The sequence below is a fragment of the Denticeps clupeoides genome, chromosome 6, assembly GCF_900700375.1.
Source record: "Denticeps clupeoides chromosome 6, fDenClu1.1, whole genome shotgun sequence".
NCBI classification, from domain to species: domain Eukaryota; kingdom Metazoa; phylum Chordata; class Actinopteri; order Clupeiformes; family Denticipitidae; genus Denticeps; species Denticeps clupeoides.
In genome coordinates this window covers 5,827,227-5,853,315 of record NC_041712.1, presented here as the reverse complement: position 1 = coordinate 5,853,315, position 26,089 = coordinate 5,827,227, and the positions used below count along the sequence as shown (strand labels likewise).

General features: G+C 46.5%; 3 protein-coding genes across 4 annotated transcripts in view; 1 reads left to right on the top strand and 2 right to left on the bottom strand.

Annotated features, from left to right (window-relative positions):
• Positions 1-461: 461 nt before the first annotated feature.
• On the top strand, positions 462-5,115 carry LOC114792606 (uncharacterized). 2 transcript variants are annotated; one of them, XM_028983910.1, is made up of 2 exons: positions 462-519; positions 1,464-5,115. In XM_028983910.1, the coding sequence occupies exons 1-2, from the start codon at positions 498-500 to the stop codon at positions 5,009-5,011; spliced, it is 3,570 nt and encodes a 1,189-aa protein (XP_028839743.1). In that variant the 5' UTR covers positions 462-497; the 3' UTR covers positions 5,012-5,115. The 2 variants fall into 2 exon arrangements, with proteins under 2 accessions (XP_028839743.1, XP_028839742.1); XM_028983909.1 differs by lacking the exon at positions 462-519 and adding an exon at positions 854-1,381.
• A 588-nt stretch (positions 5,116-5,703) lies between these two features.
• slc23a1 (solute carrier family 23 member 1) lies at positions 5,704-14,163 on the bottom strand. Its single transcript, XM_028983560.1, has 14 exons — positions 13,850-14,163; positions 12,286-12,441; positions 11,281-11,438; positions 9,772-9,860; positions 9,597-9,664; positions 8,975-9,156; positions 8,567-8,687; positions 8,323-8,479; positions 8,008-8,155; positions 7,815-7,920; positions 6,877-7,006; positions 6,507-6,650; positions 6,292-6,387; positions 5,704-6,135 (listed from the first exon to the last, which is right to left on the bottom strand). The coding sequence occupies exons 1-14, from the start codon at positions 13,940-13,942 to the stop codon at positions 5,861-5,863; spliced, it is 1,923 nt and encodes a 640-aa protein (XP_028839393.1). The 5' UTR covers positions 13,943-14,163; the 3' UTR covers positions 5,704-5,860.
• A 1,482-nt stretch (positions 14,164-15,645) lies between these two features.
• The window catches only part of pfdn1 (prefoldin subunit 1), a 10,779-nt gene continuing 335 nt past the window's right edge, over positions 15,646-26,089 (bottom strand). Inside the window, exons 2-4 of the mRNA XM_028983579.1 lie at positions 25,801-25,967; positions 25,632-25,716; positions 15,646-16,051 (exon numbers count right to left, since the gene is read on the bottom strand). Of these exons, the coding sequence (XP_028839412.1) occupies positions 15,968-16,051; positions 25,632-25,716; positions 25,801-25,967 (336 nt within the window). The 3' untranslated portion in view covers positions 15,646-15,967. The remainder of the gene's footprint in view (positions 16,052-25,631; positions 25,717-25,800; positions 25,968-26,089) is intronic.

The window sequence follows — 26,089 nt, the reverse complement described above, 5'->3', positions numbered from 1 at the left end:
CTGCCTCCCCCTTTTTCTTACTAGAATGTATGTTCCCTAGTAGGTGTGTTGAATATTGCATGCAGTGAAGTGACACCATTTACACTCCAAAACGGAGATGATACCCAGATGATCTATGTCCATTAATCCACAGGATCTGACCCCTTTCTTCTCTGGAAAGTGTTGTGTGGCTGCTCGGACTATATTTAGGGAGCCCTGTGACTGCACTGGCCATGTTAGCTGGATTCCAGAAGTGCGCTCCAGCACAGCCTATCCGACACCTGCTGCAGAAGCTAACTGGCACACATCGTCTGAACTCCTCATGGGCCCCGGACCCACAGAACCTGGGCCAATACTCAGGAGGAGGGGGCCTGGGTCTATCAATGCAAAGACTGTACCCTGCTGCTGCCTGGATAATACTCCTTTTTCGTTGTTGTTGCTGCTGTTATTGATTTTGGTCTATAAATGTGTGATCTTCCACCATTTATAGATGCCGCTGCTTTGAGGCATCGGTGGAAATGGATGCGAACAGCGGACCAGGTGGGTTCATGCATTGCCATAATCTATCCGTTCTACGCACAGTAACCTGGGAACTGTCTTTGCCATCTAATGCCGAGGCAGAGTAGCTGCAGGGGACTTCCTGGAAGTGAACAGCTTAATTTCACGTGACGCTGTTATATATACCCATGCATGAAGGGAGGTGTTTATAGTTCTGTTGCAGCTCTTTTAGATGAGCCAAAAAAAAACACAGCTTTTTTTGCTGTGATATTGATATTGTAATTGCTGTAACAAATATCTGAGTAATGTTACGAAGACATTTTTTTTTTTTACGTGATGTGCAATAAACAGCCACATGATTAAACTGCTCTGCTTTATATTGTGTTGGTCCCCCTCGTGCTGAGTCCGGATAAGGCTTGAACTTCACAAGACCTCTGAAGCCGTCCCGTGCTATCTGACACCAAGGCGTTAGTAGCAGATCGTTAAAGTCCCGTAACTTGTGAAGTGAGGGCCGTGGACCAGACTTGTTTTTTCCGCAAATTGAGCTCTGGAGTCTTCTGCTGCCATGGAATTTGATCACCATGTTTTGGCACACGCCACATTAAAATCAGGACTTCAGGACATCGTCCAGAGCATCGCATAACCACACCTGGCTTCCAAATGCCAGTGACCAGTCTGTGACTTCACCACCTCGTATGCAGCAAGCTGCGGTGCACTGTGCGTTCTAACACATGTCTATCGTGGCCAACATCCCATGGATGCTTTTGTATGGGACTGAACCACACATGTTCCCTTTGTGTTTCATTGGTTGCACCAAAAACGTCCCTGTTCACTTGCTGTTTAATACATCAACCCCTTCACAGGCACCATTATGATCAAGTTGTTAGTGTTCTTCACTCTTGCGGTCAGTGGTGTTAATGATGTGGCATTCATTACGATAATGCTTTTAAATAACATTAGTGAATTATCCACTCCCTTTCACACAGAACTGCAGCACAGCCCTGAAATTAAGACTCAGCAGGATTCGCTGCGGCTTTTTCCTGCCATGTCAGACAGAACGTCTCCCTTTGACATTTTTGAAGATGCTATTCAGTCTACTGTAGAAGAGAGGGCGGGTGACGGAATCGCTGATGACGCGTCCAGCTCCTACTGCACTGCTGTCTGCTCACTCAGCGACTGCGATGAGACTTGGGATGATGGAGGATCTCCCCCTTGCTCCGATTCTGTGACAGTGCAACGTTCATCTCCAACCTCCTCTCCGTTCAGATGCAAAGAACACTTCAACGAGGAGAAGAACAGTAAAGATGAAACTGCACCCGCTCTCTCTTCCGAACACGTGGTCACGAGTTCATCCACGCCTCGGCCCATCCAGCAAGCTCAGAAAGAACCTGTGTCTGCTTTCTTCTGGGCCGAAAGCAGGTCTGAACATGTGGTGCCGCCTCCCGACCACGCTGTACCTGCCACCGCAAATCTGACACCCGAGGCTCCAATCTCGGCTGCGGAAAAAACCCCATTAAGCGAATCACATTCTGATCCTGTGTTGGTACCTGGAGTCCGGACCAGAATCATCGCTCCTGATATTCCATCCCCTTATGTTTCACTATCATGCAATTATAGCTTAACACGTCTCCCGCCAAGAGCAACCAAAACAGATCAGATTTTCAAGTTTAATACGACCATAACAGGTGGTCAAAATGATGAAGAATCCATGCCAGTACCGCGAGACGCCATCAGAAGGGGTCTGATTGCTAAAGTTCAGGACAGGGAGACGAAGCCAGGCGGTTCAAAGCCAACAGAAGTCCCCTCAGATAAGGGGCAAGCTCTCCGAGAGGGTGCCAGCGGCAGCAGAGTGTACACAGCGCAGCCTGGGAAGGGGGACCGCGGTGGGGAGTGGGCGGTCCAGGCCACCGAGGCCAGCCGCAGAGCGAAGCAGGCTGAGCTGTCACTCACAGCCCGAAATAGAAAAGTGTCTGCAAGCTGGATCTCGACACTCACCGCCAACAAGAGCGAGTCAGGAATCCCGCCACGCTGTTATTCTGAGTGTTTCCTCGCAACTAGGCAGCAACACCGGCCGCACAGCCCTCCGAAATCACCGAGGTGGCAGAAGCAGAGCGGCCAAGTCGCCTGGAGGTCTGGACCACTCCCTCAGAAGCTCGGGACAGACTGCAGCGGTGGATCAGGCAGCATGGGCACGAAGCTGGACGCGGCTGGCGGTGACGCGCAGGGCCTCGGTGCTCTGGCCCTGGACACCAACTATCTGGATGTGTACAGTTCCGTGGAGAGCGGCTTCAGCGACCCGTCCGGCAAAGCGGCGAGGACCCTGTCCCCAAGCAACCACAACACGTCGGCGTGCTCGGAAGCCAGCAGCTCGGAGTGCATCGACGTGGCTCTGGAGACCCAGGACGAGGCGCGGCGGGGCACCAAGATGGTCCCGAAGAGGCAGATTCAGCTAAAGCGCCGCGAAGCCTCGGAGGCGCTCGCCAGCGAAAACAACAACAAGCCCCTTCAGGCCCCCCGTGCGCCCGGCCGGCCGAGGGACATCTTCCTGCGTCAGCACAGCACCCCCGCAGCCTTCCACCAGGAGTCACATGGGGCGGAGCAGGTGGAACGCAGGCAGAGGCTCCAGAAGTCGCTGTCTCTGGATGAGACGTCCAGCAAAACCAAGATGGCTTCTTGCCTGCTTAAAAATGTCCTCTCGAAGAAGATGCAGCACGAGGAGAGCATGGAGCATGCTTCCTCCGCCACGCTGAAAGACATCAGCGCTGATCATTTCTTTCACGCGTCAGCCAAAGAGGTCCTCCCCGAATCCACGGCGAAAGCGCTTCCGAGCTCGTCCCCATCTTCACAGAAAACCGCATCGCCGCTAAGTTCGCTGGTGAAACCCGAACCGGTGAAGCAGGGCCGCACCATCAGAGAGCACACAGGCGTCAGCTCCAGGACCTGCCCAAGACCCCCGGCCAAGCACGGCTTCAACCCTCTTGGGCTGGGACGGGCCGAATTTCAGGGCGAAGGCACTGAAATAACTCCCAGTGCAGAGACGAAGAACGCGGAGGGTTCCGGAGAGAAGCTATCCTGTGACTCGGCGAAGGCCAGAACCTGGGACACAAGCGTGTGTCAAGCCCAGCCGAAAAGCACACCTGAGGAGCACCAGGTGGGTCATGGAGTCCACGAGCAGCCTACAGCAGAGGACAGAAAAGACACGGCGAAGGTAATGAGCGGGGAAGACGACAAGGCTGCGTCTCCCCCAGGAAAGGAGCGGGAAACAGACAGAGCCGATCTGAAGGTACCGTGTCCGTCTGGCATGGTGAGTTTGCCGGGGAAGTTTAAAGGCATCGCGCCCGTGCATGTCGTGCGGGATGTGAGGAGCTTGGTGAAAAACACCTACAACCTGTCTTTTAGAGGACCAGGACAGGAGCACAGCCAGCACGTCACTCCGTGTCAATCGTGCACGAGGGCGGGTGACAAAGGGCACAGGCCAGTTAACAAACAGTCGGTGAAGAAGACGCACGTCTCTCCACCCGTGCTGACAAACAAGACAAGGGACATCAGCTCTCAACACTCCGATCCCAGAGGTTCCCGGGTCAAGTCCAAGGGGCTGCTGGGATTGCACGATGAAAGTCCCAACCCCGGATTTACAAAGGTCAGCCCAAACAATCTGTCCATCACCAACAGCTGTCCCAAGTCAAAGACCCAAGATGGAATGGACGAGCTTAGCAGGCCAGTTCCGAGCAGCAGTCAAGACAAGGACAGGCTGGATCTGACCTCCGACCTTCCGCCCGACGCGGGTACAGCCAACAGCTCACTGGAGCGCAAGCGTGAGACGGCAGCCGTCCCTTACTGTGTCCCTGCAGCCACGCAGTTCTACCCGCCCCGGTCACAGGCCACGCCCACCTGCGTGCTCACCACAGCCACCGTTCCCGCGGCTCAGATGCTGCCCCCGTACTTCTACCAGGCCATTTCACCCCACATTGGCACCGTAGGCTACGTTCAGGGCCCCGTGCTACTGCAGACGCCGTCTCACGCTCAGCCGGCCTCACCCGAGGGCCACGCCCCTCTGCTGCGGCGTCTCTCCGAAGATGGCAGCCTGGCTGCCCAAAGCTGCTACCTGGATGGACATCAAGGACAGCAGGCATCTCCGAAGCACGCAGGAGGATGCAGAGGGGACGAGGACGAGCTGAAAACGCCCTCTTCGCTGGGACAACAGTATCTGTGCACCACGCAGGGCTATGTGCCAACTCTCAGCATCAGCACTAGGCGCGGCAGTGCCGGGATGCTCTACCCCGAGTTCGGTGGGGGGGCGGTGCCGGGACAGGTAGCCCCCCGCCAACTTCTACTGGACCCGGAAACCGGGAGGTGCTTCCTGGTGGACCTTCCCATGCAGCCGCAGCGCAAGATGCTGTTTGACCCGCAGACCTGCCAGTACGTGGAGGTGCTGCTGCCCCAACAGCCTCGCGCCGTCCCACTGCCTCTCCCTGCCATCTACACACCCCAGTGCCTGCCCTACCTGCTGTCGCACACACACCCCGGGCCCTGAGCCTGACCGCGAGCCCCCCCTCGGACAAAACCACGACATGGAAGCAACTGGAGCAGAAAAAAAAAAAAACACCCGTACGCAACCCCGGCATTCACCCAGACAGACAGGAAAGACGTGATTACGGCGCTGCACCCGGGTAGCTTCACGTTTACCACAACTCTAATAAACACAGACCAGTTGACCTCAGACTTTTTCATTCTATTGGACAAAATGCATACAAAAAAGCTGGGGACGTCCTCTCCAGTAAAAATGAATACACAGAGAATATGTGGCCTCAATGCTTAAGCTCGACGAGCCAGAAGAAGCACTTGCTTTGCACATTAACACGTTTCACCTCATTATCGCTTTATGTACATAAGCTATATAAAGGTCAGATGTGGACTCTACAGCTGCGTTATACATAGAGCCAACGTTTTAATTAGAAACAAACTGTGCATTTGTAATATATGTCATGATACTGTGTTAGTTCAGTATTATTTATTTATGACACTAATCACCAAAATTGTATTTTGTACTGATAACGGCACATGATAATAAATATGATGCTAATGTCTTATTTGGATAATATCTTAAATAAAATGCATTTCCATACCCATGAACAGTGTTTAGATCTATATTTTTTATATTTATATGTATTTTGTTAGATCTTTTTTTGACCAAAAGAATGAATGTAGATCCACATTTTACAAGGGTTAATTGTGAAGTGTTTTAATAATTCGTCTTGATACTGAACACAATAAATAGAATAATTACAGGTGCAATCAGCAATCAGCTGTGAAAAATTCAGCTGTATTAAAAAATGTGGCATCGAACGACGCGAGCACATTATCTCACATCTAGAACGTGTTGCTATACTTTGGTGCAGGTTATGGTGCTGGGAGCGTTCTCCATCTCTCCTCCCACACCCTCGGCATTTTTCAAGTCCTCTTCCTCATGCGGGACACTCTTGCGTCTAAACAGGCCAAAGCCCTGGAAGCTGGGGCAGACAGGAACGCGGCGCAGACAGCCGAGGCGCCGCACAAGCCCCATGCCAATGGGAAAGTCATAAGTGGTCACGTCCACAGAGACACCAGGCGTAGTGTTGTCAGTCTTCCAGTCCACTAGGCCACGCTCCTTCTTTGTGCCTGTTCATAAAACAACATACAAAAAAAAACATTGTCACTGATAAAATGTCTTGTTATCGCTAAATGTTTCACAGGATTGTTCGAGTCTGAACAATAATGAACATGTAATACTAATGAATTACACTTTGTGCAACGAACACCTTCATCAGTGAGTACCTGAAATGGTGTTATCCAACACAAATGCTAAGAATCCTCCAACAAACATTTCTGTTGACAGGAGGACAGTGAGGATTTGATCTAACTCAGGAACACCTGAAACACAGCAATGAAATAAACATGCACAAGGGGTTCAAGTTGGGCCACTGAAGGTCCCGCACCCATCACACTAAATTTGGGTGCAAACCTCCTCCGACGTGCGGCCGCTGCCTTACCTGTCTGAATGCTTCCGGGGTGTGCGTCAAGATAATTTGGCAGCATGAGTCCTGAGAACATGGAGAAGCCAAGGACAAACAGGTTTCTGGAGGAGTTCAGGTCCACACTCTGCAGGTTAGACAAGCCCACGGCCGTGATCATTCCTTTAAAGAAACAGTGGAAAGGGGCAAATTCTAAATGTATGCCTTCCTTTGCATGTTAGAGGACAATCAGTAGAAGATGTAATTATGGAAAATCTGCAGGAGACCTTGGACATTTGGTCCTGAAGGCCCCAACCAGGGCAGGGCTCTTACTTGTGACCACACTGCCACCCAGTGGACATTACTGTCCAATGCTCAGACAAGCACCTTTGAGGGTTTTATTTCTCACCGAAAAGGGTGCAGAACATCCCTCCAAGAATGGGGTCAGGCAAAGAGGCAAAAAGGGCAGTAAATTTCCCCACAGTTCCGAGCACGAGCATGATGAGTGCGCCGTACTGAACCACTCTCCTGCTGCCCACCTTGCGGATAAGGAAACAACAAATGACACAGATAAGAGACTCACAAGCTCACTTATCTGCGGTAAGCACTCCCAACTAGGATAAAGACACCCAGATATTAAGGGCATGGTATTTTATAGCTTATTGCCCATAGAGGAAACGTTCTTTGCACTGTATGTGTGCATATGCATAAGAAAACTGACAGAAAAGGGGAAATCAATTTAGGCTAGTCCTAAATCAGGCATCAAACCCAGGACACTGCATTTCCCATATGAAATCCTTACTAAGAATTTGGATTCAGTGCTTCCTGTATTATTTTGGTGGAATTAGATGATTAAGTACATTCATGTCTTGATTATAAGAGTGACTTCAGTGACTAACATAAATAGTGGCCTTAGAGTCTGTACTTCAGGGAAAGGTCCAAATCACAGCATCTGAATTCCTCATACCATTCTAGCTAATTGTTCCTCCTACAAAATAACAGTCAAGCTTCTGAAAATTCTTCACTATAATATCGTAGGGAGGTCATTATATTTTGTTGTGTGCCTGTCAACATGACATTGCCAATCCCCTACTAGATTACATTTACGGCATTTATCAGACGCCCTTATCCAAAGCGACTTACAATCAGTAGTTACAGGGACAGTCCCCCTGGAGCAACTCAGGGTTAAGTGTCTTGCTCAGGGACACAATGGTAGTAAGTGGGATTTGAACCTGGGTCTTCTGGTTCATAGGCGAGTGTGTTACCCACTAGGCAACTACCACCCGATTAGCCTTAAAAGAAGAGAGGAGGAAACAATACTCTCCCCATTTTTTATTTTCTGTTTACCTTTGTAATACCCAGCACTCCAATGTTGGGACTGGAGGAAGTTGAGCCATTTCCTGTGCCCATTAAGCCCGCTATAATGCAGCAGACCCCCTCTGTGAATATGCCCCTGTAAAACAAGACAGCTGTTAAAGGAGCACCATCGCACGCTGAGCCTCATTTACATTTCCAACGGCCGGGTTTACTGCACATTCACCTATTTATGGCATGAACAGGAGGCGGAGGTGCCCCTGCAAGCCGGGCACAGGCGTAATAATCTCCAATGGACTCAACGATACCTGCCAGGGTGGCGCTAAACATGCCGAGCACCCCAGCAACAGTAACCGTGGGCAAGCCCCACTGGCCTAAAAATAGGCAATATACACACACACACATTTTTCACATACCAATGTCTATTTATAAGCAGAGGAAGAGTTTAGGAGCCTAAACATTCAATTAATGTGGAATGCATGCAGAGTAAACCGTAAGCAGGGTCATGTCACATATTTGGAAGATAAGAAATGGCCCTTACAGGGGTAGGGCATACGAAACCAGGGGGCCTGTGACATGATCTCGCCACGGGCGTCAGTGCGAGCCTTGAAGCCGTAGCGGTCAGGTTCTCTAGGGAGCACGTCAGTAAGAGTAAGTATGTAGCACACCAACCAGACCACCATAATGGCCATGATGATCTGAAGGAGGCAAAAGAAGGAAGTGATTTGTCTGACATGATGGTATGTGATTACTGTCTATCAATGTGCAAATGCTTGTTCTCTGACCGGAAACATCTTGAAGATCTGAACTTTGCTGGTGGTGCAGCCTTTGCCCCTCTTGTATACAGGTACTGGGAGGGGCCAGTTCCTCAAGTACTGAGCAAACAGTACAATCAGAAAGATACACCTGGAGAGCGTAGGAAAATACAATAAATAGTGTGTTCTAAAATTACCCTTAACATTTTAATACTCTGTTACAATCGGTATGAACACACACTATTGTAGTAAACTCACACTTCAAACCACACCTTTCACACACAAAGGCAGGAAATTGTTCAGAAATGAGTGTCCCATCAGGTTGTGTGTGTGTGTGTGTGTGCTATTGTTATAACCATGTAAATGGATTTGTTGCCTTTAAATAAATATTTACCATAAACCCTTATATGAGAACAGAATAAAAGAAAAAGGCCTCACAGCATTGAAAGGCCCCAGTGGCTTCCGGCCCGGTCCCCCGCTGTCTGGAAGACGGACAGGCCGATCAAGGAAACAGTGGGGGTGACCGTCAGGGGGCCAATAGCGTTCAGCAGGAGCCCAGGCAGCCCGACCAGACCGATTACCACCTCAACTAGACTAGAAACAATGATGGCTCCCTGGATCTTCAAAAGATAAGACACGTCAGCCATTCTGCCAAAAATCAAGCAAAAGATGATTTTGAACAGTTGACTGCTACTCGGTTGATTTTCCCATACATCTATTTTGTCCAAATGCTTGGATTAAAGAAATACTTTGCACACAGCATTAGTGAGTCAAGCTATTTTAGGCAAGAAAACTACTATTTACATTTACAGCATTTACCAGACACAATGGTAGTAAGTGGGATTTGAACCTGGGTTTTCTGGTTCATAGGCGAGTATGTTACCCACTAGGCTACTACCACCCTACTATTTGATTAAACTGAAAAGTGAAAATGGGCCAAACTGGCCCTTGGTATAACAGAAGGGTTAAGCATTATGAAGACTGAGGGCAGAATGATCAATAACAGCATTAGGTGGTAACAAATTACCTAAATGACCTTTTTTGGGAAAAGGGGAAGTACCTCTCTTATCCGGGGGTGCCAGATATGGGTTGTGTTGAGTGGGAGACTCCAATTGCCATAAATCTCCTCTGTTAAACAGGAAATGCAGGAAAACTGTGGCTACAGCTCTGTGCTGTAACTGGCACCTACTCATTTATAAGAACTGGTTTATTTCTGACTGCAGGACGAACTGTACCGTCAGGAGGACATTTCCATTTGTCCAGCCCCAGAATGGCCTGAGCTGGGATGAGGAAGGCAAACGCGCTGGCCTGAAACAAAGGAAGCCTGGAAAGAGACAAACATAATCCCTTACCACATGGAATACATCCGAAACAAGTACTCGAGTTGTAAAAATGGTTCAGGGGGGATGGTGAACTGTGTACACTTTTATTGTTGTTTAAAAAAACATAATTAATATAGGGCTGTGCGATATGACATAAAATTCATATTGTGATATAAATTGAACCATAGATGGTCGACTGTATATATTCGACCACATGGTGGTAGTAGCCTAGTGGGTAACACACTCGCCTATGAAACAGAAGATCCAGGTTCAAATCCCACTTACTACTATTGTGTCACACTTAGTCCTAAATTCCTCCAGGGGGACTGTCCCTGTAACTTCTGGATAAGGGTGTCTGATAAATGCCATAAATGTAAAAGTAAATGTTGCGGTATATAAATTGATTGGTAATTTAAATGTAACAGTTTTTGGTAAGGTAAAAGGTAACGTGTACAAAGGCCCTGCAGCAGGAAGTTGTACAATAATTTTTACAGATCAACATGTAGCATAACCATACACCAGATAAAATAATATCTGGGCAACTCTACTGAAAGTGGACTTTCTGTAACACCCATAAGGCCAGTGAAATACCAGGTATTATTTTACATTTTAGGATTTTCTGTATTTAATTGTATAGTTTACATCAGAAGTATTTAAATAACACTATGCTTGTTAATATTTTATCATGCAGTCCCTCCAGGATTTCAAGATTTTATTTTGTGATGACCACTTAAAAAAAAAAGATCTTTTCTTGATCGCTTGCTCACGGTATTATACGCAATAGAACTATGCATTCACTAATAAAACTGCACAAGGGATGGAACTGGAGATGTTCGTTTTAGAAGGGGGGGGTGATCTTTTATTTCAGGGTGGGTGGCATTCCCTCTTATCTGCCCTCCCAAAGAAGATACTGCAGCATCAGAGCCAGATCTTCCAGGTTGAGGAATAGGTTTTACCCCCAGGCTGTCCGGCTCTTCAATATGTTGCCCCCAAGGATCATCCACATCACCTCAACCACATCTGAAGCCTCATCTTTCCCCCCTTCCCTCCCAAACTGCACATTACAAAATGCATTTTAATCTCTCACTACCTCACACTGTTTTGCTGGGTTATTATTATCATGTCATATCACTACTACTATCATTATTATCATAGTATATCATATACACTATATACTAAATATATCCATACACTGATATATTGTCATATGCATACTGTGAATCCCTGAAGCTTCGCAATCTCATCTCTCTGTGTACTTGTATATGGCGAGATGACAAAGTTGACATTGCCTCTACTCAAGTACTGATTAAGACCACCTATGTCATTTTAATGTGAATATCCAATACGACAATTAATTTGCATACAAATCAATTCACATGGACAGTTTTCAGTCACATATTTAGCATCCTGTACAAATGTTACCTGACTCCTACGGTGGTCTGTATGAGTGTGGTGATGCCCACACAGGTGAAGATAGTTCCCACCAGCTGGCTCACAGTGTACTGGTCTTTGCCTACACACATGGCATCAGCCAGTAGGAATGGCACTGCGATGGTTCCACTAAAACACGTCAGGTAGTGCTGAAGTCAGAAAAAGATCGGGGGTGTCAAAGTAAATAATAATAATAAAGTGAAGTGATTGTCACATGTGATTCACAGCAGCACAGCACACGGTGCACCCAGTGAAATTTGTCCTCTGCATTTAACCCATCACCCTGAGTGAGCAGTGGGCAGCCATGACAGGCGCCCGGGGAGCAGTGTGTGGGGACGGTGCTTTGCTCAGTGGCACTTCAGTGGTACCTTGGTGGATCGGGATTCGAACCGGCAACCTTCTGATTACGGGGCCGCTTCCTTAACCGCTAGGCCACCACTGCCCATAAGATCATGTTATTTTGTTCCTAAATATTGAATTGCTATATGCAATTATACTTGCATTACTACGCTGGCAAAAGTATATTAATGAGAAGACATGGCGCACAGTATCAGCTCTAATTTACTCATAAGGTGTTCTATCGGACGAGGTCAAGGCTCTGTGCAGTCAACACAAAAGTCGCTCATCTTTATGGACCTTGCATTGCGCACTTGTATGCACAAAGTTGGGAGCGTGAAGTTGTCCAAAATGTTTTGGTATGCTGTCTGTGCTCCCAATATCTTCCATTCTGTTATAATACCACTAAATGTTGAATAGCTTTCGTAAAAAGGAAATTTCACGAATGCAATATGAAACTGTACACCAAAAATGTACATAATTATTATCATAGAACAACAAAACCTGATGTATCATGCAAAATGACACAAAATAGAAAAAGGGCCAGTAAAATTGCATTATAGTAAAGTCAGCTATTTTCATGTAGAACCGCTATATGATTTCAAGTGAGTTTAAAGTGAGTTTGCATGCACATTATATACTGAACAAACATGCAAATACCTGAAGGCCCAAGAGTATACAGAGATACCAAGGTGGCACATCCTCAATCCGATAGATCATGTCAAATCCTTGTGTGGCCTGGCCTGCAGGCTGTTTCTGCTGGTCAGCAGGCGTTAACTGGCCCTCCACCAGAACACCATGATCCTGGCAGGGGCCCTAATGTGAAACCACAGCCACATATCAATCACACACACACAGTCAGTCTCTGCAGGAAGAAATGCAGAGGAACTATTCAAATGAATGCGATGAGGACTTAACACAGGAATTATAAACCCTCAAAAGTAGATACACTCACATAAATGTGTTACCATGTGGTTAAGGTATAATCTTCTCTACTTCATGCATCTGATATAATGAACCTATGAGCTTGTACTCCATATGTATATGCATCTAAGGTTTTTATGGCTTAATATGGTATTAACCCATAGTCAAGCTTAAAAAGAGTCAGCAGTGACACTCATATTTTTTCCCAAAAAATCTTTTAACGTGGAACCGACGTAATTGGCATTGCAACATAAAGTAGACAACCATGTTACAAAATCATCAAGCTTACACAATGCGATGAAAAACTGCTCTCTGATAGTCAATTCTCCTTGGCCTGGAGAACTGATCTTTAAATTCACAATTTAACAAATAAACTTAAACTTGCTTGAAGTTTATGCGATTAATTAATCTCTGCTGCCTTAGAAAATATTCATGAGTTTACTGTAATTGAGGAGGATGAAGAAAAGCACATTTGATGATTTTCTAACCCAGCCAGGTGACAGTGTATTTCTTGGTGCTAGTCACAAGCCCGCATAAACGGGGAGGGTCACATCAGGAAGGACATCCGGCATAAAACTTTTGTCTTGTTGATTGTGTGGACAGCCAGACTGGGGACCCCTAGTGGGAGCAGCCGAAGGAAGGAGGAGGGGATTAAAGAACCGACTCTTCGAAGCTCTAACGTCCTCCAGATCCTCCAGATTTTGGTTGAATCATAATCTAGTCTGTTGGATTAGGGCTACACCTAGAGCATGTAGGATGGAAATTCCTGACTAACGGAATTTGGCATAAAGGTCAGATCAACTTTGGTTGGGCACAAAACAAGTTGTTATTGAACAACAGAGTGGCGTCCATTGTTTAACAGGGCGAAGTGACTAGTAAACTAACTACTAGCAAACATTAATGAGCTAAACTGCATGGGTCAAACTGGGCAAATAAAAACCACCCACTACACAAGACCATTTACAAAATATAAAAATTAAAACTTAAAAATAGGATCCATACGTGAAGATTGTTCCAAAAGGTTCAAACACAAAATAGCCAGACTACCAGTGATCATCAATTTCTATGTAAAAAATAGTTTATTTGACATATTTCTACACTGTATTTTTACATTATACAACTACACTGGCTCAGCTTGTACATAAATGTCCAGGACCACTGGGAAGGAAAAATATTTGCACCCACTCATCACCCTGAATATTGAGATTTATATACACACATACAACAGCACATACAATGACTACAGAAGCCCACCCAGAATCCTCAGAAATAAACACTTGTAAGAATATACATTATTTACCTTGGTGTCTGCTGGAGTGTCTGTGTGCTTCATTGGTACAGTGAGGCTGTGTGTGTGTCTATGGAGATCCACTGTGTTTTTGTCACCATGCATTTGCTCTCTTCCTGACAGCTTTTTCCTGTTGAATGGAGGGGGGAGCAGAGGGATAGAGAATGAGGGGCTGCAGGTTAGCTGGGTTAATGATCTCCAGTTCTGATGGACTTTACCCACCTGGATCCATCAAGATGCTCAGGTGGTAAACGGAAGTCGGAACCAAGAGCCACGTTCCTAGAAAAGAGGCTAGCAGCAACGGCAGGCTCGCTGCTTAAAAACGGGGCGGTGCGGACCAGAAAAGCACAAAGTCATACGTCCAAACCCCACTTACTACCACTGTGTCCCTGAGCAAGACAGTTTACCCTGAGTGTCTCCAGGGGGACAGTCCCTGTAACTACTGATTGCAAGTCGCTCTGGATAAGCACGTCTGATAAATCCCATAAAACAGTAAAAAGTTACACTTTGTGCAGCTCTGGGTATCGGTGACTAATGATTTGACCCAGCCTATCAGGAGACAGGAGGCGCTTTTAGAGGGACTCTTACGAATTCACCATCTTTTTAAAACTATAGAAGTTGTTCAGAAACCGACTGTAACTCATGCGACTGTGGCCCCAATATGCGGTACAGCGGTGGCCTAGTGGATAAGGAAACGGACCCATGATCGTAAGGTTGCTGGTTCAAATCACACTGCCCCCTGGGCGCCTATCATGGCTGCCCACTGCTCACCAAGGGTGATGGTTAAAAGCAGAGGACACATTTCTCTTCAGTTTAATAAGGGATCATAATTTCCTGCCTGATTAATACCTGAACATTGCAGCAGGATAATACTGCTAACTTCTTTGTACTTCGGGTCTTGGCTTGGTTTTGTGCATGTTATCTAAACGTTGTGACAAGATTTAATTTTGGGGGCGTTGTACCTTCACCAACATTACTGATGTTGTAAAAGTGATATGGAGAAACGTTGTATAGCCTTAAACAGCAATGACCCTCTCTGGCAGGCCCTCTCTTACTGCCGTTCCTTCACAGTTCCAATTTCAGGAGCCAAAAGTGCAGCTCAGATGTGAAGAGCAAAATCGGACCATCTTGCAGGGTCTGTTTTACACCACAAGAGAGCAACAAAGTCCAACCCGTGAAAACCACAGGCATCCTGCTTCCATCAGCGGCTCCCGCTAAAGGTTGCCACAGAGGACAAGCTGCTCAATTGACAGGGCAAAAGTTCTCCCGGATGCCCTCTCTGATGCAACCCTCCCCTTTTAACCCGGGCTTGGGACAGGCACCAGGACATGCACGGTCACCTGCGAGCCACTGGAGATGGGCAGGGCACACGAGGAGCAGACAGGTCAAGATCCGTAACTTTCCCAAGCAAAAGTTGTCTGATAAATCAGATTGCTCATAGGGAGGGATAAAGATGACTTACCGCAGACTATTACGTTTTGGCCATGATGCAGGTTTAACTAACATGAAGAGCAAAAAAAAAAAAATGATGACACACCCAATCCCATAAGGGCATAACAAACAGGCCCAACGCTGAGACGGCCAAAGGAAGGAAGGATGATGGGAAGTTCTCCAACCAGCCACCAGACAAAACACGTTCAGGACGAAGCAAGGAACAGAAAAAAAGCAGGAGAATGAAAGGGAAAAAAGAGAGAGAGAGAGAGAGAGAGAGAGAGGACAGGATTGAAAGCAGACAGGAAACCAGTGCCGAAAAAAAACAAACATTCTGGAGCAGGACGTTGGAAACACATGATGGAGACGAACTCAGCTGTGGTTTAAATAATCACCTTTATTACTGTGTTCAAAGCAAATTAATAAAAGAATGTTTGGACTTGACAAATCAGTGCATTTACAGGGTCTTTGCTGTTAAAAACAAAACACCACAAACCCACACAAATATGAAGTATTTCATAAGCGGCTCACAGGATGCATCTCAAAAAAGGTGAAGAAATGAGTGGTCAAGCTCGCAGTGACATTTGTCCCCCACCACAGAGCTGAGGGCTCGTCACTGGCTGTCCTGTGTTAACCTCAACACAGCTCTGCTGCAGGTAAAACCGGCGCGGACATTTTAAACAGTCTGTGTTGTGTCCCTCACTGGGACCTCCTGGACATCAGCATCTCTCGGATGTTGTCCTCAGCTTCTTTCACGCTGCGCTCCAGGTACGTCTTCTTTTGCTGTAAAGAGGAGAGCGACACTTTAACGTTGGGGAGAGCACCACAGCCCTGCTCGACTTGGAAAAAGACCAGACTGTGTTTATGTTTGTGTCTCATGGCAGCATTACACGCTTGGTGAGGACGTGTATGGGCGTATCAAGATAAGGTGCACACTCTTTAAATCTTATCTGCACTATTACTTGCCTTAATTGTGATGTATTAATAGCTCATGGCAGCCATTATAAAAATGAAAATGAACCTAATCAGGCAACACTGAGATCCACTGGTGACATTATCAACATACTGGTATTCAGCATATTGAACTGATCTGTTTCAGAATATTTCATATACACTTCATTTTTTGACTAGTTTTCATAATTATTATTTTTAAATTTTGCTTCGGTTCAACATATCATGCTTGTGTTGCATCCAGTATAGCGATATTATCATTGTTGTGAACGTTGGCGAAATGCAGAATTCTCTGTAATTCCCACTCTTCATGGACACTCGCACAATGCCTCCTCCTCTCAAGTTATTTAGCTCTACAGATTCCAACAACTTGTTGATCTGAGGTGCCATTTAATGATCAAGCTCTCTCTCGTCGTGTAGGAGGTTTAGAAGGCACCAGTCGAGACCAAGAGGGGAGGCCTTCCACTACAACAGCCAGCGAGAACCTCAAAACCAGCTCCTACAGAACCCCAAAAAACAAGATCAGGGCGTGGAATGGCCTAAATACCATCTATCATGATCCTGTATAAAAACAAGTTCTACATTTAGAATCATAAGTGCTTCTTCAGACAATCGTCATGTGAATAATCCCTGCTAGGTATGAAACGTGAACATTCATGAAGTGCTCTCCATACTTGGGAGTGTCGCATCTTATCAAATTCTTCATCACGTTGTTCTTTATCACTTATTTTATATCTTAACCTCAGGCAAAACTTCTTGCAACAACCCAAGCTAAAGAAAAGAAAAAGAATTTCTAGCAACAAAGGAGCACCCTGTCATAAACACAAGGTGCATACTAAAGCTTTTGTTGTTTTCTAAAAGGTCATCAGATAAAATGATTGACTGTTGGCTCAGAAAAGAGCTTAATTTTAGCAGCCAGTCAGGCCTGTTCAAAACACAGCTCGAATGGGAGCGCAGCAGTTGTGCCAACACGACTTGCAAACACAGAGCCGTGGTTCTCCTCTCTGGCCAGAACCTCCAACTGGGCCGGGGGAAATCTGACTGGCGTGAACGGATCAAGCCCGACTCATCCGAGTCTTTTGTTCCACGCGGCCTGGAAGGAAAAACACAGTCCGTGCTGAGCAGATTACTGTTGGGCCCCTGACTGCTCTGGAAAAGATAAAAGGCGGCGCTGAAGGGGTGGATCAGCCGGGAAAATATTTCAAAGTACAAGAGGTCGCCGCGGCAAGGCGTTCCGCCACTGATTACATTTGCGGGAGGAATCAGCTCAACGCCTCCATTCCAAATTGGCGATGACCTTCGGCGGAGGCAAAAAATTTCACTCGATAACAGTTGGCCGTTGGTGAAATGCGCACGAAAAAATAAACCCAAACACAAAGCGAAAAAGCCAAAAGTACAGGACAGAGTCGCAATCTCAAACCTAACACTCATCCAGAGAGAAGCTGAGGAGATGCGACCGAAATGCCTTCAGCCCACACGTCACAGCGCTCAACAAACGGGCTTTTGAGGCGCAGAAATGCCACCGACTCGGTCGACCAGATCTGCGCTCCAACGCGGGCTGGATGAACCCTCAACGTCCAAAACCTTAGTCGCAGATAACAGGGCCCGAAATAAGAGGGCCCGAAGTCAAGATTGGCTCCGTGTCCGAGGTAGAGACGACGTGGACTCAACGGCCGAGCACCGAACACAGCGGGAAACGTGCGCTTATCAACCACGCAGCCCCAATCAAAAGGCCATTAAGCCCGCGATTAAAAAAAAAGGTGCGCGGCATTCCAGCGCGAGGCCCCGCTTCCCAGATGCCTCTCCGTCACCGACACTCAAGACCTTTCCGAGCGGCGCGCATGGAAACACGAGGCCCAGGAAGAGATGCTGCGGTTTTGGCTGGGGTTGCCGACGGCAGAGGGCCGGCATTGTTGTTGGGTGAATGGGCCCTCTCATGAGCGCGCGACACAAGGCCTTTGTTGTGCCTCTTTCCTGGACCGGATGCGGCGCAGAACCTTCTTTGTTGTGTTCCTCCGGTGCCGAACAGACGAGTTTCAACAAGGCCCTGAGATGCCGAATTCTGTTTCCAAATGGCACGATTCCAGTGAAACTTCCCCAGCACGTTTGTTCCTGCGTTGATGCAAACCGCGGTTTACCTGCAGATGACATCACTTGCTGGCTTAATAACATGTCAGTCTATCATTTCAATATTTTTTTCCAGCTCAGGACCCACTGAGAGGAAAATCCTGGTGGCAGAAGGTGTTCCCCTCCATCAGCTCGTGGCAAACACCTCCACGTGCATGGCTAACGGCGGGGAACATCCGTAATAATTCCTGTAACGCCGCCACCCCCTCACACACACGCAGCTAATTACACGCTAACATGCAAACAACAGGCCGCACCAAAGCTTCCTTTTCACAGCCGCGGCCGCAACCACGTCCACGGGTTCAACGTTGCTCTTTTGGTTAAACATTTCGCACAATTTTGCCACAGACATGGAGGGCTGTCGTAACTAGGGAGCCGCCGCGGAAAACGTCAGGTCTCTACCTGATCAACACTCCAGGCCAGTCGCATAAAATAAAAAAATTTAACAGCTCTTTCAAAGTACATCTGAAAAAAAATAATAACAATAATAATAATAATAAAATGTAAGCGACTGGTTTGCCAGATAACCACCCCTCACCTCAATCAAATCCGATTCGCCGCAAACCGACCCGGCACGTTTTCAAGCTTCCAGAATGAACGTCAATGTACGAAACACATCTGATGTCTTGTTCGGCATACGTGGCTAAATAATGTTACTATGGACTAACAAATATTGCAAATCGCTCCGTGATTTCCAATTTATTGTCATAAAATAAGCGTGGCTTCTTTTCTTTTTTCGGACCAACGTCTGGCTAGTAACAAACTTCAACACTTCCAGGCTGACTGCCCCCCCCAGGCGTCCCCTAAAAAGTCTTCAGGTTTGAGCAACAGGCTTTACGAGACCAGGATGAAACGTAAACAAGTGAAACAGACGGCGAGGGGGTGAATCACCACGATGACGGCGTATGTTGGAGAGGGAGCTGCACGCTCTCATGCACAGCAGGTGTGAAACGGGCTTACTGGATGTGGGCGAGGAGGAGCGACCATCAAAGCACCTTGTAGGGACATTCGTCTTCAAGCGTGTGGAGCGACGGGTCGGACAAACCCTGCAACCAGACCCTGTTTATTCAAGCTGCTCAAATCCCCAGCATAAAAGACACACACACACACACACACACACACACACACTCCTGGCCAAGTTCATCAAATAATAATAGTCGTGGCCGAGCGACAGAGGGAGAGCGAGAAGATTGTGCCGATGGGTTCCCGAACGGCCACGTCAGCTCCCTGACCTCACACGCACAAAGGGCCGCTGTACAGTATCCCGCTCCCCGGCCCATCAGATAGTGTGTGTGTCCCCCCGCCACGCCTGCGTGCCATTGTTCGCTGCGGAATCATCACTCCTGCTGGGGCGTCACATGGGAGCTGAGAAGAGCCAGGCCGCCGTGTCGATGGCATCACGTCACCCTGTAATTTAGCACCCTGTCGTCCAGCACGGTGAACACGCCCCGAGGCCACCCCTGCAATGAGGTCATGCGCTCCCTCCCCGAGGGCTAAATCCAGTGTGCATAGTGAGGGTGATCCAGCATTGCTGTCATTACCAGCCTGTGACACAAACATGGCATGCGTTACAAAATAAAAATGGACATGGCTAGCTGGACTACTTCAATAAAGTGTGAAGTGTGTAACTTCAGAAGAAATCAGAGTTTTGATTGTATAGAAAGGTAACGGTACTCAGCCCCGCTTGCAATACCACTGTGTACCTCAGGAGGCAGCATCAGCCAGCATGAAAGGAAGGAACAGTAAACGGGCATTTACGCTCCGTAAAAAAGATGGATGCAGATACAGAGAGGGCATCCTGTCCACATTCTGAGCTTTTATAGTCCACGTTTGAGGATGAGGACAAAATGGAGTAGTGTAGCAAATAGTGAGAAACCTGAGAAGAAATAGCAGAGCTTTATTTGGGGGTGTAAGTCAGTGTAAACTACCACAGTAATGCTGAAATTACCACCGAACATTCCAGTCACCTACCAGCACATTTTTTTTTTGGTGCTTGATTGACTTAGATGCATGTGACACTTGGACACAGTTATAGTTGTAATGGTTATGTCTGTGGGGAAGGTACATTTCTGCATCAACTTCTACTCATCCGCACCGCTGATGCACGTCTTCCTTTCTCAATCGCCACCTCCGGCCTGTAAAAACTGGCAAAGCCGCAGCGATTAACAGGCATACTTCCATAATGAGATCCATGACTGTGTAAATGTGGTTAGCAGCAACGCGCTGCTGATAAGGCGGTGTGTTGTTGTGCGGCTCTGGTAACCCGGGACACCGGGCTTGGCTGAATGGTGACGAGGGGGGGCGGGGAACCACGGGCAGACGCAAGAAAATGTCAAGAGTCATGGAGTCATGTTCAGACGGCGGACAGAGGGAAGCCCTGCGACGCAATCACGGTCCACGGGCTGGCCTTCACGGTGTGTACCCCAGCACACCCACATGTTAACACGTCGTCACGCCACATACCAAGACATGACTGGACTAGACACCCGACACAAATACGAGGACAGACAAACGTAGACTGAAGCAGGTAGAACTGCACCAGGAGAAGCAGGCAGGCAATGGCGCCGAAAATCTGGGACTGAAATCAGATTTGAACCCAGGTTTTAGGCAGCACTTCCGGTCTCCTTCTCTCTTTATGCATCTGCCTGGACTGGATCGGTCCGGGTGTGTCTGGGCTTGTTTTTGTATTAGGTGTCTACACAGGTTTCCAGTATTGATGAATGGAACCATTTTAAAGCGGACAAACTAAGGAAAAGTTCAGGCAGATGTTACACGTTTTCCCCAGATGTTACACATTTGTCCTGTTTTTCCAAAAAATGAGGTGAATTATGATACAATGGCGCATTATAAACTTGAAATTGTACAAAAATATCATAACTGGCACATGCCCTGCAAGTTTTGGACTATCGCATACTGTGATGCCGCGCTACTACCGCAGAAATGCTGATTCTCAGTGCTTCCCACCAAAACATCAGATTTCCCACATTTCACAAAACCGCGGTGACGCGATGCCCAATTCCTCCGGTTTACTGTATGGAAAAATCCGGGGCACTGCGGCTGTAAAAGGTAACAGCAGAAGGTAAACACAAGTCCGTGGCGCTCCACCGTGGGCTGTGAGCAACGAACACTTGCTCAGACACGTAGACTGGGCCTGACCGTCTCCCTCTTTGGACTTTCGACAGCGTCTGAGTCGGAAGGAAGTGAAGAAACGTCTCCAGCCCACCCAGTGAACACATGAGCTGGCGCGGCTGCAGACAGTCATGGACCACGGTTGAGTAACTGAAGCCGGTCTGGTGCCAGCCGCCTGCGTTGGACGGTATTAAACCCCGGGCCACGCCGTCTCCCTGAACCCCCGAGCGCTTCACATGGGCAGGAAGTGCCGTTTTATCACCCAGCCCAGCCCCGCCTTGTCGGCAAACAGGGTGACTCAACCCCAAAGGGCCCCGGAATCAGCAGGGCGCCACTTTCATCTTTATCGCGACCAAGCGCCATATAACATTTTTTTTTTTTAGTATTTCTTTCGACACCCATGACACCGATATCAAACCTGCATGTGTTAGGAAGTGAAAATTATAAACTATTGCTGGTTAAATATTACTTAGGGTGTACAGGTTATGTACATTTCGATATGCATGTGTAACACATTCCTTCTATTGTAACAGGTCTCCGTAAACAGTGTGTGTGTGTAATTGTGTGTAATTGTGTGTAATTGCGTGCGTTACGGGGATAAGGTGCCCCGAAGGTATGGAAATCCATACCTGCTTACGCAAGAGCTGCTTCCATTAAGAAACGCTCGCAGCACTCTAACACACACCTTCTGAAAAAAGGTTCGCTCAGTTCCAGTGAGTCACCACGGCGCCCCAACTCCTCCACTCACCCCCGCCAACAGGCCGGGGCTTCGGGGGGGGGGGGGGGGGGGGGGGGGGGGGGGGGGGGGGGGAGAACCGACAAGGAGAAAACCCGCCGTGAGTGGAGATATTCCAAAAACCAGAGGGAAGGACAGTGTTGCGGTGTACCGCAGATCCATCGCACCTGGCTGAGTAACACGGAGAATCCTCATGAGGTGACCCACAGGTCTGTGGTTGGGTGACACGGCACTATTTATCTTTTCTTCTGTCCCCAAAGTGGCAAACGTAGAGGACAAGAATATTCCAGTAATTACAGCCTGATTCTAATTCAGCCTTGACTAATACAAATGAAGTAAGCGAGCCAAGGTGCCATCGCATGTCACCACATCCTGAAAACAAACCAAAACTTCAATCAGAAATCTACTGGAAATCAATACTGGTATTGAAATACCCGGCCATTATTATTAACCCGGCAGACTATATTACCGTGCTTTGCATGCATTACAAGTTTTACACCCGCCCCTCACACCTCAGACTTTGCTTTCATTGCCAGCGCAACCAGAATGTAATCGACGTTGACTAGCCTCCGTTTAACCGCCTCAGCATCCATTTTTAGCTAATGAAAATGAATCACCCGACCAAAATATTAGGAATTAAACTCTGAAAAAGCACAGTGCATCTATAAAGCATGTAACATGCACTGATGGATGCCCGGTCTCCACACTGCTTTTCAGCAACAGGCAGCCGCAAACAGCTCAGGCCGATATAATAAGTAACTTCAAGCTCTTAAAACACCTGCGCTTTTCATTTCAATTTTCTTTTTATTTCATTTATCGTTTTTAATTTAAGCTCAGTGAAGCGCTTTAAGCACCACATTTTCTGCAAGTTACCTTTCAAGTAGAATTGTGCTTCAAATGAAGAGCTTTAAATAACAATCTGGTTGACAATCATTTACCATGTACAGAAACAAAATTAACCTGTTAAAAAAAAAAAGTTACATATGATGCAAAAATTTATTTGGAGCACCTATTTGTTTTTCAGGTGCACCAGCAGAAAAGTTAAGTGCACCAAATGTTTGACCAGTGAAAAAAGCTCTGGCCAGTCACCTGCGTTCCATACTGAAAGTGTCATCTCCGTAAAGTTCATGTTAAACGATGACACCGCAGTTAACACCACAACATGACTCACGCGCGTCTCAATTTACAATAAATACCAAAATACCCTACAATCCAATTATTTGCGGCACAACTTCATGCAATATTTCATTATGTTTGTAATCTTAAAATTACAATAAGCTTGGCATCTTAGGTCATCAAATGAGGACCGTTTCTCAGTTAACTAGAATGAACCATTAGCCAATCCCAAGAGAGAAAAGCAGCTTCTGTAAAAACTGAACGAAATGCGTCATTTGTGCAGCAGTACAGTAACCTGCTGGATCCAGCTGAATGCTGCTGTTACAGTAAGAACACGTGGTGTCACCCGGTTAAGCTGTGGAGCGTTCCGCACATTCTAACAATACTGCGGCATGTTCCACAGAACGCCCTCTGTAGATGACCTGACAGAATGAGGTTATGGGGTTTCAAATAGTTACCAAGAGTTCCACATGTTATACAATCGATGTGTTGAGTTTTGAAGAAAACAATGACAAAAATCCAGTCATTGAACAAAAACACATTAATAGTTTAGCCAGTTATAATAAATCAAGAGAGATTAACAGGAATTCTTTGAGCAGTAATTTGGTATATTAACATTTAACCGATTCATTTAAACGGGGACACCAAGAGCAAATTTCCTTTCCTATGTGCATTTAGGAACTGAAACTTCAATTGGCCGTGACTAAATATGGTTTTAACAGCATTGCTAAAAGTCCTGGGGATGTGTCATTTATTGAGGCATAGTCTTCTTCTGTGAAGAATATTCGAAAATTATTTTAATTACTGTCATAAGCTAAAAGAACACCTCATTGAAACTGTTCACATTAATAACTGTGTAAGTCAACATTTTATACAGCGATAAGCAGAGCACTGGTTATAAAAGTCATCATATTCACATGACTTTAATCATTAAAAAAAAGAAAGAAAAAAAAAAAAAAAAACCTTTTCCACAAGCATTAAGCTGAAACTATTTTTCCAGGTTTAATTAAATCATATGTGGTTGTATAACTAAATGTAAACAGGTATCATGATGACAATTGCGCTCATGTTTACTTTCGATTACGGCTGCACAATATAACATTTTAGCATCATCACTGCAATGTGCCCATGTGCAATAATCATGTGGTATGTTACATCTCTTTTCCTATTTAATTAAAAAGGACATTTTAGGTCAAACATCATGCAGTACTAAGATTATGACCTGATGGATCATTAACATTAGTCAAGACCTATGGAAAATCAGACCCATATTAAACCCCCTGGCACCACCAAACCAGTTACTTTAATTAAAGGCTGTATAAAAAAAAAAAAAAAAAAAAGTGTATATTCTTACCTTTTATGTTTATTTATGTGAATAACAAATCATTCACAAAAGATGAATTATTTACAGATGGATGACTTGTCAAGTTATCTGATTAAGGCACGTGTCCTATAACAAGCAACATAAGATTAAAATTTGTATTGGGCACAATAGCATTGATAGGATTTTTTAAGGAGAAGATTTGCTGGTTGCCACAACAACTGTAACAGCACATGTGGAGAATCTTCAAATGTGAAAAGAGCTGAGAGAAAACACTCCACACTTGACACCATGGGCTCCATTACTTGGGTCAGGAATGAGTTACGCACGCTAATGGAGCTTAAGTGACCAAAGTGTGAACACACAAAACAAACATCCGTTTTGTGCAATAAAATTAAGATTAAGTGCGTCACCAAAGAACAATGGGAAATATGTGAGGGAGGAAGGGACGTTAGATGATAGGAACGATATGATGCATACATGCAGGCTTCAATTTCCATGATTTTTCCAAATACTCTGAGGCAAATATTCATGACCATGTGTGGTCTGAAATTTCTGTGCAAAAGTCAAATTTACCAAAATATTGTTAAAACTTGACAACCCTGAAAAACCTAAATGACTGTTTCTTCCTCAAAGTTCGTGCAGCCTGAGCCGGAGTAAAATGGGCCCGATCAGGCATTTAATTTACACAACTTTTAATAGGTGACGTGGCTGAGAAAGTTCTGGAACATGGAAGCAATGCACACACCACCACGCAACGTTTTTCACTACGCAAAGCCCACAAAGATACTACAGACCTGCGCTTGACGTAGAAGAAACGTTTCTTGCGCAGTCTTATGGGAACTTTCATGTGTCAGTCAGATTTCAATGACTTTTCCACAACTTTATATGTTTATTTCGTATTCCCAAACTTTCCATGTCTTTTCCAGGTTTTTAATGACCATAGTAGCCCTGACTATGGTACGGATTACGAACGCGCATACCTCAAGCTCCTTTACTTTGTCGTCTGCAGTCTTCTGTTTCTCCAAAAGCTGATCGTCAATTTCATCCTTGGACTGCAGGATGAACCTACACACAGTGAAGTGATTGTCATGGTGAATCGTTGGGGCTTGAGGCTGGATGAGGGAAAACGCCCCGGACGGAGACACTTACATGCGTCCGACACCCTCATACATGCGTGTGGTGTGGGGCAGGGCCGCGACCTCCGCGTGGGTCAGGTTCGCGTGTTTCTTCACGCGGCCCAGCTGCTCGATCTGTAGGTCCGCCAGCTTCACCTTCTGCTGCGTGTCGATCATCTTGGCCTGGAGCTCCGCGAAGGCCTGCAGCGACGGCGCACTGTTATACCGACCTGAACGCCATCAGACCCGGCGTTCATTACAACAAAGACTCGCGAGTCGAATAGACGTCAACGAGGAAAGAAACGCAGTTTTCAAGAAACACA

Bases quoted from the DNA above. Each gene is read 5' to 3' on its own strand.
- LOC114792606 (XM_028983909.1), top strand. From the start codon at position 1,246: ATGGGACTGAACCACACATGTTCCCTTTGTGTTTCATTGGTTGCACCA. The intron at 1,382-1,463 runs GTCAGTGGTGTT...CCTTTCACACAG, and splicing joins TAGTGTTCTTCACTCTTGCG to AACTGCAGCACAGCCCTGAA.
- slc23a1 (XM_028983560.1), bottom strand. From the start codon at position 13,942: ATGCATGGTGACAAAAACACAGTGGATCTCCATAGACACACACACAGC. The intron at 12,442-13,849 runs GTAAATAATGTA...GTTTCACATTAG, and splicing joins ACACTCCAGCAGACACCAAG to GGCCCCTGCCAGGATCATGG. The intron at 9,861-11,280 runs GTAACATTTGTA...GTCTCTTTCCAG, and splicing joins CAGACCACCGTAGGAGTCAG to GCTTCCTTTGTTTCAGGCCA.